The following is a 14567-nucleotide window of genomic DNA, read 5'->3' as shown; positions in this document are numbered from 1 at the left end:
CATTTGGTGTTGGATAACCAATTGGTGTGCCCTCCCTGGTGTCTTAGGGTTTCTATTGCTGTGAAGAGACCCCATGACCACGACAACTTTTATAAAGGAAAACATTTCATTGGGGCTTACAGTTCAAATGTTTAGTCCACAATCATCATGGTGGGTAGCATGCAGGCAGACATGGTACTGGAAAAAGAGCTGAGACTTCTACATCTTGATCCACAGACAACAGAAACAACTGTGTGTCCCACACTGGGTGGAGCTTGAGCATAGACCTCAAAGCCCATCTCCACAGTGACACACTTCCTCCAACAAGGCCACACCTCCTAATAGTGCCACTGTCTATGGGCCAAGCATTCCAACACACAAGTCTATAGGGACCATTCCTATTCAAACCACCAAACCTGGGAAGGACAACTGATTGCTCCTGCTCTCAGCACTCCTTGCCTATAGTTCCATGTGTAGGGTTGGGGCCCCATGGTCTGTCCCCCATCCACCTCATTGTCGTCCTTGTTCAGCTCATCTTTAGGCAACTTTTATGGGTGTCACTTCCGACATTCCTAGGAGATCCAATCTCACAGCAAACTCCCTGGCCCTCTGGCTCTTACAGTCTCCCTGCCCCCTTCCACATTGTTCCCTGAGCATGAGGTGCAGGTGTGTTTTGTAGATACAGCCTTTGGAAGGGCTCCACAACTCTGCATTTTGATTGGTCGTGGTTTTCTGTAATGATCTTCATCCACTGCAAAGAGAAGTTTCTTTGATAAGGGTGAGAGCTGCACTTAATCTATGGGTATAAGGACAAATGTTTAGGAAGCAGTTAGGAATTAAGCTGTTTTACTAAAGTGGTAGTCATAGGCTCTCCTCCAAGATCCATGACTTGATTAGCCTTGGGTAGTTGACTAGGTTCTCAGTACCCACCATGGTTTCCCTCTTGTTGAGCGTCTGTTGTCTTTTTAACCAACCCTTCTTGATATATTCCAGAAGCCTCTGTCTTTTTAGCAAGTTAAATGTTCCATAGACTTACTTTTTCACCTCTGCTTATATTTGGAGCTGCCTTTCAGCGAGATGGTGGGTGGAGTGGGGACCATGTACTACACACATCCCTGCTCATCTTTAGAAAGAAGATAAACACCCAGCAGCTTTTTAAGACGGCAACCTCACAGACCTGTTTACAGCCTCTGAATTTACTAAGATAAAGAGAATAGCAAGTTGTTACTGAAGCACCAAGCACTGTAGCAAGTGCCTCACATGCACTGATTTCCACAAGCCTCCCAACAACCATGTGAGGCGGAATCAAGTGTACCTCAGCTTTACAAATGGCAAAATGAAAGCTTAGAACTCGGAGGTCTCACTATTACAATTGGTAGAATCTAGATATGAGCTTTAGTCTGTTTATTCCAAAGTCTCTGCTTTTTAATGACTTAATTTCTGCCTTTATTATTATATATGGAACATCAGCTAATAATAAAGAGCTGATATATACATACACACACACACACACACACACACATATATATATATATATAATTACAGTCTTGGTGTACATGACAGACATTTCCATACTGTTCTTCTTTGAGGATGTGCTTCACAGACTCCAAATTAATAAAGGACTGCATGTATCTCTCTCTCTCTCTCTCTCTCTCTCTCTCTCTCTCTCTCTCTCTCTCTCTCTGTGTGTGTGTGTGTGTGTGTGTGTGTGTGTATGTGTGTAAAGAGAGAGATACAGAATCTCTTAACCCGAGCATTGTTTGGCATATAAAGTTCTCGTTTCTTTGCAAAGCATGAAACATGTGATACATAGATTCCATATATTTGATTAACTATAAATACTTACTTTTCTCTAACTTAATCATCTCCCCTCCAGAAACATTGTAAGTGAACCCCATTCTCAGATGAACCCACATTTCATGAACAAACATTTCATGGTTTACTCTCCCATTCGATGTTTATAACAAGGAAAACAAGGTAGATGTGGTTGGGACATTCAATAACTCCTGTATCAAGACACTTTTAAAACTCTTTTCCTAAAAATAATTTTCAAGATCTTTATGTGACGATCTGCTCTGTGAACCTGTGGCACTGTCCAGTCTGGAACCACAAATGCCAAGCCGCATATATAATATTTTAATTGTGTGAACATAATTTTATTATAACCCAGTATAACAAAATGTATTTAAAAAAAGATACCCTAACTGTATCAGATGAACTCTGAATTCTGCAGTTATGTGACAAGGAAATTATCTTTTGTCTTTTCTCTTTTTTTCATTTCTCTTTTCAGAAATATATTATTAATCTTAGTAGAAATATATTACCATTTTCACTAGATTTTTTGTTGGTGGTGGGGAGGGATGGTTCATTTTCTTATTTCCTTTTAACTCCTTTTTCTTTTTTGAGACACAGTCTTACTACATAGCTCAAGCTGGCCTTGAACTCATGATCCTTGAACTCCTGCCTTAGCATTCCGAGTGATGAGATTAGATTATAGGCATGCACCACCACACCAAGCTCGACTGGTTCTACACTTGCTCAGTATCCAAGTGCCATGGCACCGGGAGCACCGTCAACCAGAAGCCAGGGGAGAAAGAAATAGCTATGCACAATGGAGGGAATGTTCTTAATGGCGGAATGTTTCTGCAGACAAATCAAGCTGGAAAGGCAGCTTTTGAAGAATGTGACAATCGTTTCTTCCCAAGGGCACAATCAGGAATGCTGGAGTTTGTACAATGCTACTAGTTGAATATTTTTAAAGTGACAGCAACCGTTTTTCTTTTGTCTGTATTGTTAAAAGTTATACTAGACTATCCACAAAACAGTTGCCAAATTAGCATTTTAACAAATCCATGTCATATTAAGAATAAGTATCTTGTTGGGTGGTGGTGGCACACACTAATCTTAGCACTAAGGAGGCAGAGGCAGATGGATCTCTGAGTTTGAGGACAGCCTGGTCTACAGAGTTCCAGGATAGACAGGGCTACAAAGAGAAACCCAACCCAAACCAAAATAATAATAATAATAAATTAGTAAATTAATAAAAAGAAAAGATAAAGCCATGCACCACCATGTCCTGCTTGACTTTAAAAAAAAAAAAAAAAAAGACTGGGCATCATGGTGAACACCTTTAATCCCAGTACTTGGGAGGCGGAGCCAGGTGATCTCTGAGTTCAAGGCCAGCCTGGTCTACAAAGTGAGTTCCAGGACAGCAAGGGCTACACAGAGAAATCCTGTCACAAAAGAAGCCAAAAAAGAAAAATAGAGACTAAGTATCTTTTCTGGCCTGATAGGTACACACATGAGAGCCCAGCATTCATGTGGTAGAAGCCAGATATTGTGAGCTGGAGGCTAACCTGGGGTACACAGTGAATTCAAGATTGTACTACATAGTGAGACCCTGTCACAAATAAACAGATCGGTTAGTTAAGTAGTCTCTCTCTACTGTTCACAGCAAATGATTAGCAGTTCAGTGTGACTAGGTGAAGCCACAGCTGGAACTCAGTTCTGTTTAACCTTCTGTTTCCTCCCTCAGCGGTGGAGTCCTACCCCAACGCAAAGGTGCACTTTGGCCACAAGCTGTGGAAATGCCGTCCCGAGGAAGGGGTGGTCACCGTGCTTGGGTAATCACCATTCAGGCTTTGGGCTTCAGAGGGCAAGGGCGGGAGTGGAGAACTCGACCCGCAAACTTTATTCTTTGGCTCTCCTGGAAGAGTTAAATGATTACTGAAGCGAAAATTCAAACAGGCTTCACAGCCAGGGCTTTTTGTTTGAGAACAGTCCACCATGCTTCCTGAGTATCCAGAACTGGTGATTCTCCTTCGTTTCCACGCCTGGGTGAACATCCTTTGCTCAGACTCTCTCCTCCTTGGAAATAGGGGGCCCTCCCCTGCCTTGTGTTTCCTGTCCTCTTTCATGGGGTGACATCTCGGCCTGTCCTTGACCAGCTCTATGTCCTTTAAAGTCCCACCCTCGGAATACCACATGTCAGTCACAGGTTACACGAGCATTTGTAAATTCACGTCTCCAGCGTTAGCATACGTGCCCAGGCCGCGGGCCTCACTCTTGGCCTCAGTGAGGTCCTGATCAATGATGTCCCAATCCCGGTACAGTTGCGTTATCTCAGATTCCTTCTCGTCTCTGTTGCCTCCCCGCCTCCCGGCATCCCTGTCTTCCCTGGGACTGTTTTGGCATAATCAGTCCCTTACGGTGTACTCTTGTCCCCTGTTTTCTCCCATTCAATCTGTCCGTTCTCGTCAGTATGTCTTTCTTTCTAGTCTCTTTCTTCCTGTGAGATGATGGTGTCCAACTCCTGTCCCCACACGTTGCCATTGCCTCCTGTGTGTCCCCCTTCCACTTCACGTGGAAAAGTCAGCTTTCTGAAACTGCCGCTCCTGAACCATCATCCTTCTAATGGAAGAAATAATGCAATGAATTTAAACTTCTGTCTTTATATCCAAAATTCTCCTTCCTTCCCCCTTTGCCCTTTGTGCGTTATACAAGCTAACCTCCTGTATCTAAGAATGCTTTAATCATGGGTACAACCAACCTCAGATCAAAAGTATCCAGTTTTGATTGCATCTCTAAGAAAACACAAAAGGGAAAGAAGTCATCTGTGCTGACCATGCAGAGACTTTTACTCTTGCCCTTGCTTCCTAATGATACAGCCACTCACACAGCATTTCTAGAGAGAAGTTAAAGCATCTGGGGGAGAGGGGTAGGACATTTCCAAATACTGTGCCATTTTACACAAGGAACTTGAGCATCTGCAGATTTGGATAGTCTAGAACCAATCCTGGAGGTCAACAAGGGACAAGTGTGCTCCATTTTTAAGCTTATTATCTGGTATCCTTTCCTCACACCAACCTTTTTTCCTCCAGCAAGCCCTGGTCACATCTCTGCAGATGCTCCTGAGTTCACTCACATACTTGGGACTTACAGATATGTTTACCTCTACACTTCGGGACTGCTTTCCCATTTTCTCAAGGTTGTCTTTCTTCAGTTCTGTCACACTTCTGGAGCAAGCATGTCTCTCTTTAGTATCAGGGCAGTGGTACATTGTTCTCATTCTCAAAAGCAAAACCATGTCTGGGACAAGCATCTTCATCTTAATTTTAAATCTGTTGAATTCAAGTTAGATTAAGCCAGGCTCTAAATTAGATGTGTAGAAGCAGGCTTTTTGAATTACCTCTAGAGTTTGCTTTTTACACCCAAGTAGAAATATATTGCCATTTTCACTAGATTTTTTTTTTTGTTGGTGGGGGGAACGGTTCATTCTGTTTTTCAGACCTGACCAAGTTCCCAGAGATGTCACTTATGACCTCATTGTAGGCTGTGATGGGGCCTATTCAACTGTCAGAGCTCACCTCATGAAGAAGCCTCGCTTTGACTACAGTCAGCAATACATCCCTCATGGGTACATGGAGTTGACAATCCCACCCAGGAATGGGGAGGTAGGTCTCTGTCCCCATCGCCCTTCCCCCACAGGTGCATCTAGGGAGAGCTAGTGGAGTAGACCAGCAATGTATTTCTGGAAAGAGATTTAAATTGTGGTTTTCTCATTCCCACATTGTTCCATTGCTAAACAATATGCTATGCCAGACGCAAGTAAGTGCTATGGAAATTTTCACATGAAATTATTTTGATAGAAGATTTTATGTTTAAAAACAAAACAAAACTACTTTACTCTGTCAAAATCAAACATAGAAACTTATTTTGGTAAAGGAAACATGAACAAACTTCCTCCTCGTCAAATTGTTCCACTCATTTCCCTGTGCCCGCTGTATGAGCGTCCTGACCTCACGGTTGGAGAGCTGATAACTGGATTCCAGGGTGAGATAGTTCTGTTGACAGGCCAGCCCTGATGTAAGGAAAACAGCACCCAATAAGGCAGCTGTGAGGTAATCATTTACGTTTCGGCCACATGTAATTATTAGTAATGATTAATAGTCTTTTAAAAGGTCTCATTTTTTCAAGCTACAGTGTCTTGAGACAAATGTGGCCCAAACACAAGGACATCTTAGCAAGCCCTCAAACAATCCTAGACAATGATTTTTTTTTTTACTTTTCTCTTCTAAGAGTATTTATTTATATATTTAAGCTTTTGGACATGTATTATGCACTCACCATATTCTTCTCCAGGACCCTCTGCCCTTTTTTCCTCTCCCACTTTGTCCCTTGCACAGTTTTACTTCTACTTTCTTGCCATATATATGCACGATTTTATGTATCTAAGTAAAATCTAGGAACCAAAAATGTGAGAAAACGTATGATCTTTGTGCAAAATCAGTTGAGTTCACTTCCTGGAACTTTCTGCACCTTTCCTTCCTCTCTTCTTTCTCTTTTTTTTTAATGTACAACTTGCCCTCCACCTCTGAAGTGTGGAGTAGGAAGAGAGACTGGATGCAAGGCCTTTGGGTATTATTAGGAAAATACGTTCTATTCTTTTCATTTCCTAAAGGTTTGTGAACTTAGCTTTACCTTAAAGCTTATATTTTATTTCCTTCTTTGAGATTTTTTTTTACATGTATACAATGACAACTCCACATCTCCTCTCAACACATACCCCCCCTCTGGCTTTGTCTCCTCTTCCTCCTCCTACTTTTATTCTTATTTTCATTATTTTTTCACACACTAAGTCCAGTTAGTGCTGCTCATATGTCTATGGATATGGAATCATCTACTGAAACACAGGAACCTTACGAGTGGCCCCACTCTCCAAGAAGAAAGATTCTCTCTCCTCTAGCGTTACCACTTGCCAGAATTCTACAGTAAGGCACAAAGCCTGAAAATCATCTCCCTTATCTATGCAGAAACTTAAGATGCCTTGATTTTGTGTAGCTCTTGTGTGAGGAGCTGTGAGTTCATGAGTGCAATAGCCATGCGTGTCCAGAAACACCGTCCCACGGCCCTCTTCAGCACCCGCCCAGTCTCACATTCTTTCCGCCTCTCCTTCCATGCTCCCTGACATAACGCAGAGCTGTTAGGGCACAATCAGAAAGCTATCCGGACCTATGTTTTGAGGGACTTCGAGTGAGAGGAACCAGAAGGCAGCTCCAAGCTGCCCTCAGACTGCCGTCCCACACAGGCCTCTCTCAAGAGTGCGGCTTGGTAATAAAGAAGCTAAGGTTTGACGGTTGTTTTCTAGGCTTGAGGACTGTTTGAGAACTACCACATGTTCTCAGTCGCACGCTGTTCTTGCCATGATACACAAGCCATCCTTTGTGCCAGTGAGAAAGACAGAACCCAAGTGTTGTCTCCTTCACTATCTTAATCGAGCTCTGACCTCTGATGCTGCCAACGTTGGGAAACCAAGTTAGCTTCTCTTGTTATTTTCCTCCTTGTCTTACTTACATTCTAGAGTTCTGAAAAGATGAGAGAGTGGTAGGAAAATACAATAGATGGCAGAAGAGACAGGCAGAGTATCCAGTCCACTCCCATCCAAGTGCTAGGTGCATCTCGATCTGGTTTAGCTGGTGAAGCTGTGCCAAAGCCCTGCCGGTTCCTGCTTAGTTCGCCTGTGCTCTGGTCTTCTGTACAAGGGTCTGTTTGCACTCTTTACATGTCAACCCGCTACTTCCCATACTTTCAGTCAGCACTGAAACACTCACACGTCCCACCTCTTACATTACTAAGGCTAAGCGACTTGGCTTTTCATGGGATCGGTACTTCTGTCCCTGTGCAATCTTTGAAATCAAACAGTTAGGCACTTGATTCTCTTCAGTGTCTGTGTTTTAGACTTTGTTTAGGGTTCTGGGGCAGAAGCAACAACAACAAATAAATACAAAACAGACAATGGAAGAACTGCAAAGTCAGGTGGATACAGACCCTTCTAAGACAGAGTGACTTTGCTACTTCATGACAAGGGGAGCCGGGAGACCGTTGTTCCTTCCATTTTGTTCTTACTACTTGAACTCAAGACATTTCTATCCGGTCTATAAAAGCACCAAGTGTAAAAATTATTGAAGACAATCCTACATACACAAACGTCTACGCACATGTGTGTTTTATATATTTTTTATGTGCGCATACATACATATGCATATCGACATGCATATTTATATGTATAGAAAGGCAGAGTGAAAGAGAAAGAATATCTTCTAGTATATTCTCAAATCTCAAAATAAATGGTCACAAAAAAACCTGCTTAAGTTTGAATGTATAAAGATAGAACCCAAAGTATCTTCTAAGACAGCATCTACTTCTTCACGTAGTAACACACATGCAATGCACCGTATCTATGGGAATGGTCTGGATTACTTCAGAAGCTGTGCAAAGCTGTGGTAGAGGTGAGTGACTTGCTAATTGAACGTGTGTTCTTTGTCCTACAGTATGCCATGGAACCTAATTTTCTTCATATCTGGCCCCGGAATGCCTTTATGATGATTGCCCTTCCCAATATGGTAATGTGCACATTCCTGCCAGCTACTGATATATCTATAACTGATATTTTTAGTTCTTACTTTTGTGTTGGTTGTTCATGTAACCTAGTTGATCTCATCATTATTTAATCTGTTTAATGATTTTGTCTTTGAAGCTTTGGGCTTCTGAGGAAAAACCAGAAGCAAGTTCAGTATTTACTTTCGAAAGGAGACTATACTGACGTGGATAATGAAGAGTTCCTATCTAGGGTGCTGTCATTGCAATCAGAGGCAGTCTAGGAGCAGGTGCCACAGTAAACCCAAAGAGATTTAGGTTGAGTATTAGAAAGCAATTCCAGTCTTTAAGGTCTGTGGGACATTGGGGTGCGTGTGTGTGTGTGTGTGTGTGTGTGTGTGTGTGTGTGTGTGTGTGTTGTGTGTGTGTGTGTGTGTGTGTGTGTGTGTGTGTGCTTTCGTTCGTCTCCAGGGTTTTTTCTTTATATCTCTAGCTAGCTATGTTCTATGGTAGTTGTTTTCTTCCTGTTGTTAGTTATTTAGCTGCGTTGTGTTCTTACCCTGCAAGGAAACGTCACGAAACACGACAGAATCCACTTATAAGAGTTTATTAGAATTAAAGGGATAGAGAGTGTGCAGGCCTGTGGGAGAGACACGTGCGTGGAGAGGAAGGACTGGGAAGCATGGCGCTCCACTTTTAAAACCGGCTGGGGGCGTGGCCAGGTCACGTCACTACTCCACGAGTGTGCATAGATCACATGGTCACGTTGCGCGCTTACGTGACCATGTAACGTCACGGACCCTGATCACGCGAGACCCCTTGGCCCGGAACTTGCTAGGCGGAGATGTCCGGGTCCGCCGTGTATCCTAGCTACGAGACGCCTTGATCCGGAAATGGCTAGGCGGAAGTGTCCGCCTGGTAAATGCGACCGTGTTGTAAACCCTTCATTCCCGACTCTTATTTTTTTAAAAAAAGAAAAAATTGTGGTTGACTGGGTACGGGGGCGACGTTTCTCTCAAAGACTGCTTCCAGCTGAATAGTGGGCGTTGGTTGGCTCTTGGGGTGGGGGTGAGGGGTATCTTGTGAAGTCCGGGGATGATGGTGGAGGTCCTGGAATGACGTTCTGCCGTCTCCTGGTTCTGCGGCTGTCCATCCATACTGTAGCTGGAGGCCTCCCGTTTAACAAGATACTGTTGACATAGAGAGAGCTTAGAGAGAAAGAATCATTATTATTTTATTTTGGAGTTGGCATTTGTCTGAGGTAGATTTGGCCTGCCCAGATAGAGGCATATGACATTTACCTGAGGTAGATCTGGTCTTAGTACTCTGCTTAATTTCTATCTGAGACAAGCCTCATTAGAGGTAGTTCATTTAAGGCACCTGTTTTCCTTAGGCAAGCCTTGCTGGAGGTAGTTTATTTAAGGCACCTGTTTCCCTTATTAGGTTAGCACTTGGGAAACACAGGTGATCAGTTGCTAAGTATTGAACAATGATAAATTATTGTATTACATTATTCCTTACCGCCTGGATATTTTTGATGGTCCTTTTGCCTCCGGCTCTGTGTGGCCCTGGTTGGAAAAGGAAGGGGTGGTACCTTATTCCTCTGGAATTGGCGACAAAGCAGAGGATCCTGATGTCCTCTGGAGCTTGAGAGTGAGAGGCCCTGTTTGTTTCACTGTATATGAAGAGAGATTTTTCTGGGATGGAGGTGAGATAAAAGGTTTTAGGTGAGACAGGTGGACCCAGTGAGGAAAGCATGAAGGGTTTACAACAGGGTCGCATTTACCAGGCACTTCCGCCTAGCCATTTCCGGATCAAGGCGTCTCGTAGCTAGGATACCCGGCAGACCCGGACATCTCCGCCTAGCAAGTTCCGGGCCAAGGGGTCTCGCGTGATCAGGGTCCGTGACGCTACATGACTACGTAAGCGCGCAACGTGACCATGTGATCTACGCACACTCGTGGAGTAGTGACGTGACCTGGCCACGCCCCCAGCCGGTTTTAAAAGTGGAGCGCCATGCTTCCCAGTCCCTCTTCTCCACGCACGTGTCTCTCCCACAGGCCTGCGCACTCTCTATCCCTGTATTTCTAATAAACTCTTATAAGCGGATTCTGTCGTGTTTCATGACGTTTCCTTGCAGGGTAAGAACACAGCGCAGCTAAATAACTAACACCTGTTGCTGTCTATCATAGCATCAAGACTTTTTTTTGTTTGTTTGTTTTTTTGAAACAGAATTTCTCTGTGTAGCTTTGGCTGAAACTCACTCTGTAGCCCAGGCTGGCCTTGAACTCACAGAGATCTGCTTGTCTCTGCCTCCTGAGTGCTGCATTAAAGGTGTGTGCCACCACAGGCAGCCTTGATCAATACTATCTTAAGGGGATCAATACTATCTTAAGGGCAGGAAAAAGAGGAGGAAAACAAATCACATGAAACCATCTATAAACAATCTAAGGACTGCAGTATTTACTTGGTGAACATGGACGGTTTACACAGCAGCAATACTCTGAGTGACCTGGGAAGCAAGGAGCACCTCTGAAACATGGTGGAGCAGCTTTCCTCCAGAAAAGAGGGGGACAAAGCTGGCTGGGATAGTCTCCAGGAGATCCTTAGTCCCAGCGATGGTCCTGTGGTTCAGGGGTCCACTCCTAGTGCCAGCATCACAGTCTTTTTCTTTTTTTCCGGAGCTGAGGACCGAACCCAGGGCCTTGTGTTTGCTAGGCAAGTGCTCTACCACTGAGCTAAATCCCCAACCCCACAGTCTCTCTCCTCTCACACCTCCTTGTTCTTCTCCTTCACAGGACAAATCTTTCACGTGCACCTTGTTCATGCCCTTCGAAGAGTTTGAAAAACTCCTGACAAGTGATGATGTGCTGGACTTCTTCCAGAGGAACTTTCCAGATGCTATCCCTCTGATGGGAGAGTGAGTCTCAGCCAGAAACTGTACCTTCAATTCTTTGGGTTGAGTTATTCCAAATCCAAACAAAACTGTTCCAACTTTTCTTGAAAATTGCTCTTAAAATGCACTGCTGTAAACGAACATTAAAGCCAAAGTCTAAGTGGGCTCTCTGTTAGGAGTAGAGATTCTGGAACAGTCATGCCCAATTTGTCCCAGAAACACAAGCACCAGTGTCCCTAGGCTTTGCCCGGGCTCCTGGCCTTGGTGTGTGACACAGCAGATGCCTGTCTCAGGCCTGTCCCCTTCCTAGCTGTGTGCTGTCCCATGCTCAGGGCTCCTCGTGGTGAAATGCTGCTAAATGATATTGCCCACCTTGGACAGGTTGTTGCAGACTAAGTAAGGTCATCCTATACACTGTTCAGCCCAGGGCTCACACGGGTTGAGTTCTGCCCCACCAAAGCTCAGTGAGTTCGCTAGCTAGCTGGTTTATTATCTGCTCCTCATACGGCCCATGTCAGCATCACCCTGCACGTGGACTTTGCTGTATGTTCTCACTTAAGGACTCTGCTTCCTCCAAATACTACACACACACACACACACACACACACACACACACACACACACACCCTACAAAACAAACACCTAGCTCACTTGCCACTGCAGTGTCCTCTCCAGGGAGACCGAAGAGTGCTGTAGAAACAGTGCCACCTGTGTAGGCTGGCGGCAACAGAGATTAGAGGTGAGAGACCATTTCAACCGGCTCTGGAAGCTGAAATGTTCAAAGTCAAGGCACCAGAAGGTCTGTGGCTGGTGAGAGCTTCTTCCTGGCTCACAGAAGGCGCCTTCTGCTTGTGAGAACTTCTGTGACTGAAGGGACATGGATCTCCCTTGGGTCTTTTTCCTAAGGGCACAAATTGGATTCAATTTGGGCTCCATGCTCATGAGTGAATCACCTCCCAAGTTCCTGGCTGCAACTACCATCACGCTGAGGATTCAGATTTCACATATGAAACTTGGGGCACGTGAACAATCAGGCCAAAGAAGAGCAGGAGTTTTTGTTTTGCAGGCAGGGCCTCCCTGCTGTAACCCAAGCTGATGTGGAATCCATAATCCTTGTTCCTCAGCCTTTGGTGCTGAAAACACAGTCATGTGCCACCAGGCCTGGTTTACAGCCAGATTTCAACCCAGTCAGCCTCTTTCTTCCCAACATGTACCTCCGAGATGATAATCAAGGTGTCTTCCTGATGGTGGGGTTACAAAATCCACAGCTACCTGTGAAAAATGTAAAGTGCAGCCTCAGCCCGATGGGGCTTGCAAAGTGCCAACTGTCACGGGTTTTTGATCTATATAGAGAGATCTACAGCCCTCCACCCTTGAAAAGAACCTACCTGCACACCAAATTTAGATCCTGTGTAGTTTTAAATTGTTCCATGGCTATTTTTTACATCTGTAGACAGATTTAATATTTTTTTAAATTTTTTTTAAAAATTACATTTATGTATTTATTTATTTGTTGAAAGGGGCACACTGTGGCATATGAAGGTCAGAGGACAACTTGTGGCAGTTAGTTCTTGCTTTCCATCTTGTGATTCCTGGGGACTGAACTCAGGTCATCAGGCTCAGCAGCAAGGACCTTCACCTGCTGAGTCATCTTGCTGGCCTCAGACTTAACATTCTTGAGGACATGTAGTGTTTTCATATTTATAGTTTCTATGAAACCTCTGTTGATGTTTTATGAATATCAGGGTTTTCTTTGTGTTTACCCTAGACTTTGTGTTCAACAATATAGATGATGAGTTTACTTCAGTTCAACTGAAATCTTGTGCCCATTGGTCAACTTATTCCAACGTCCTCAGACATAATTTTGATTACTGTTATTCATTTCCCAAAACATAAAAATTCACATTAATCTCTATTTGCTGTGGTCTAGTAAAATATACTGTAACATTTGTTCAGCATTTATACAGGAGTCTAAAATATACTAGTGTGTTTAAAAACAGCCTCAAATATAATAATACATTTGAAAACAGTATGGTCTGTTTACATAATAATGCTTTTATGACATGATATACAGACATTTCAAATTATTAAAATACTGCCAGATTTATCCTTTTGTATGAGATTAACTTTACCAAAAACAATGATAATTAGAACTGTGGAATTGTGTGTATATACATGTTTGTGTTTTAAGTGCACATGTATGTATATATGTCCATGTGGGGGCAGTCTAATGTAAATATACCCACACATACATGCATGTTTCTGGAGACCAGAGGCTGATATTTAGCGGTCTTCCTCAGTTACTCTCCACAATAATTTTAGAGACAGGGTCTCTCACTGAACCTAGAGCTTCTTGATTGGCTAGACTGACTTGCCAGCAAGGTATATACATGGGGCCTGATAGATAGGCAGTCTAGCCACTCACTAGTCAAATACTGTTCTGGTGATTGAAATATATTCCAAGTAAAAGTAGCTTGTGAATTTTTTCTACAGAGCATTGACAAACATCTTGGCTCATAAGAACACAAGAAAATATTGATTGAAGAACAGGGAATAAATGCTCAAATTCTGGCAGTAGAATGATGGTCAGTCAGCCCCAGAGGTCTTCCTATCTCTGTTTCCCACCCAGAGCTGGGATTATAGACACACACTACAGGCACGCTCTGTGTCTTACATGAGTGCCACCATACTTGACTTTTACATGGGAATTAAGGCTCTGAACTCAGGTCCTCATGCTTGCACGGCCAGGCTTTGCCAAATTAGCCTTCTCTGTAGCCTAGAATAGCAGAATTTATTTCTAAAAGAAACCATTTTCTCTTTTCTTCTTTCCCTGGTTCTGGGGATTGAACCCAGGACCTTGTATATGTTAGACGAGCATTATCCCACTGAACTACATCGCCCTCCTTTGTTTGCTGTTTTACTTCTGCATTCTTAGTTTGTTTGTTTGTTTGTTTGTTTGTTTTTCATCAAAATACCATGGCAATGAAGCCAATAAATCTGTAAGAACTTAGCAGTGGTTGTCCCCAATTAATCTGTTCATGTTCTGATTGCTTTTTTCCAAAGGCAAGCCCTCATGAGAGACTTCTTCCTACTGCCTGCCCAGCCCATGATCTCAGTGAAGTGTTCCCCCTTCCACCTGAAGTCACACTGTGTGCTGATGGGAGATGCAGCTCATGCCATTGTCCCATTTTTTGGGCAAGGAATGAATGCGGTGAGTTCTCTTCCTGTGGGAAAGTTCCTGGAACATTCCGAAGTCTGTCTCAAATAGTAAATCCTAAATAGAAGTGCTGTCTAAACCATCCCTGCACAGTCCCAA

The 14567-nt window shown here is 43.5% G+C and overlaps 1 protein-coding gene across 2 annotated transcripts in view; it reads left to right on the top strand.

Moving 5' to 3' along the window:
• Kmo (kynurenine 3-monooxygenase) overlaps window positions 1–14567 on the top strand; it is a 43080-nt gene that overhangs the window by 13676 nt on the left and 14837 nt on the right. For both annotated transcript variants that reach the window (XM_028865538.2, XM_037211203.1), the window contains 5 exons: window positions 3515–3602; window positions 5267–5432; window positions 8310–8381; window positions 11154–11275; window positions 14315–14462. In XM_028865538.2, the coding sequence (XP_028721371.1) occupies window positions 3515–3602; window positions 5267–5432; window positions 8310–8381; window positions 11154–11275; window positions 14315–14462 (596 nt within the window). The remainder of the gene's footprint in view (window positions 1–3514; window positions 3603–5266; window positions 5433–8309; window positions 8382–11153; window positions 11276–14314; window positions 14463–14567) is intronic.

Source organism: Peromyscus leucopus, chromosome 15 (genome assembly GCF_004664715.2).
Source record: "Peromyscus leucopus breed LL Stock chromosome 15, UCI_PerLeu_2.1, whole genome shotgun sequence".
Taxonomy (NCBI): domain Eukaryota; kingdom Metazoa; phylum Chordata; class Mammalia; order Rodentia; family Cricetidae; genus Peromyscus; species Peromyscus leucopus.
The sequence above is the reverse complement of the archived record's forward strand: the minus strand, read 5'-3'. Positions and strand labels throughout refer to the sequence as shown.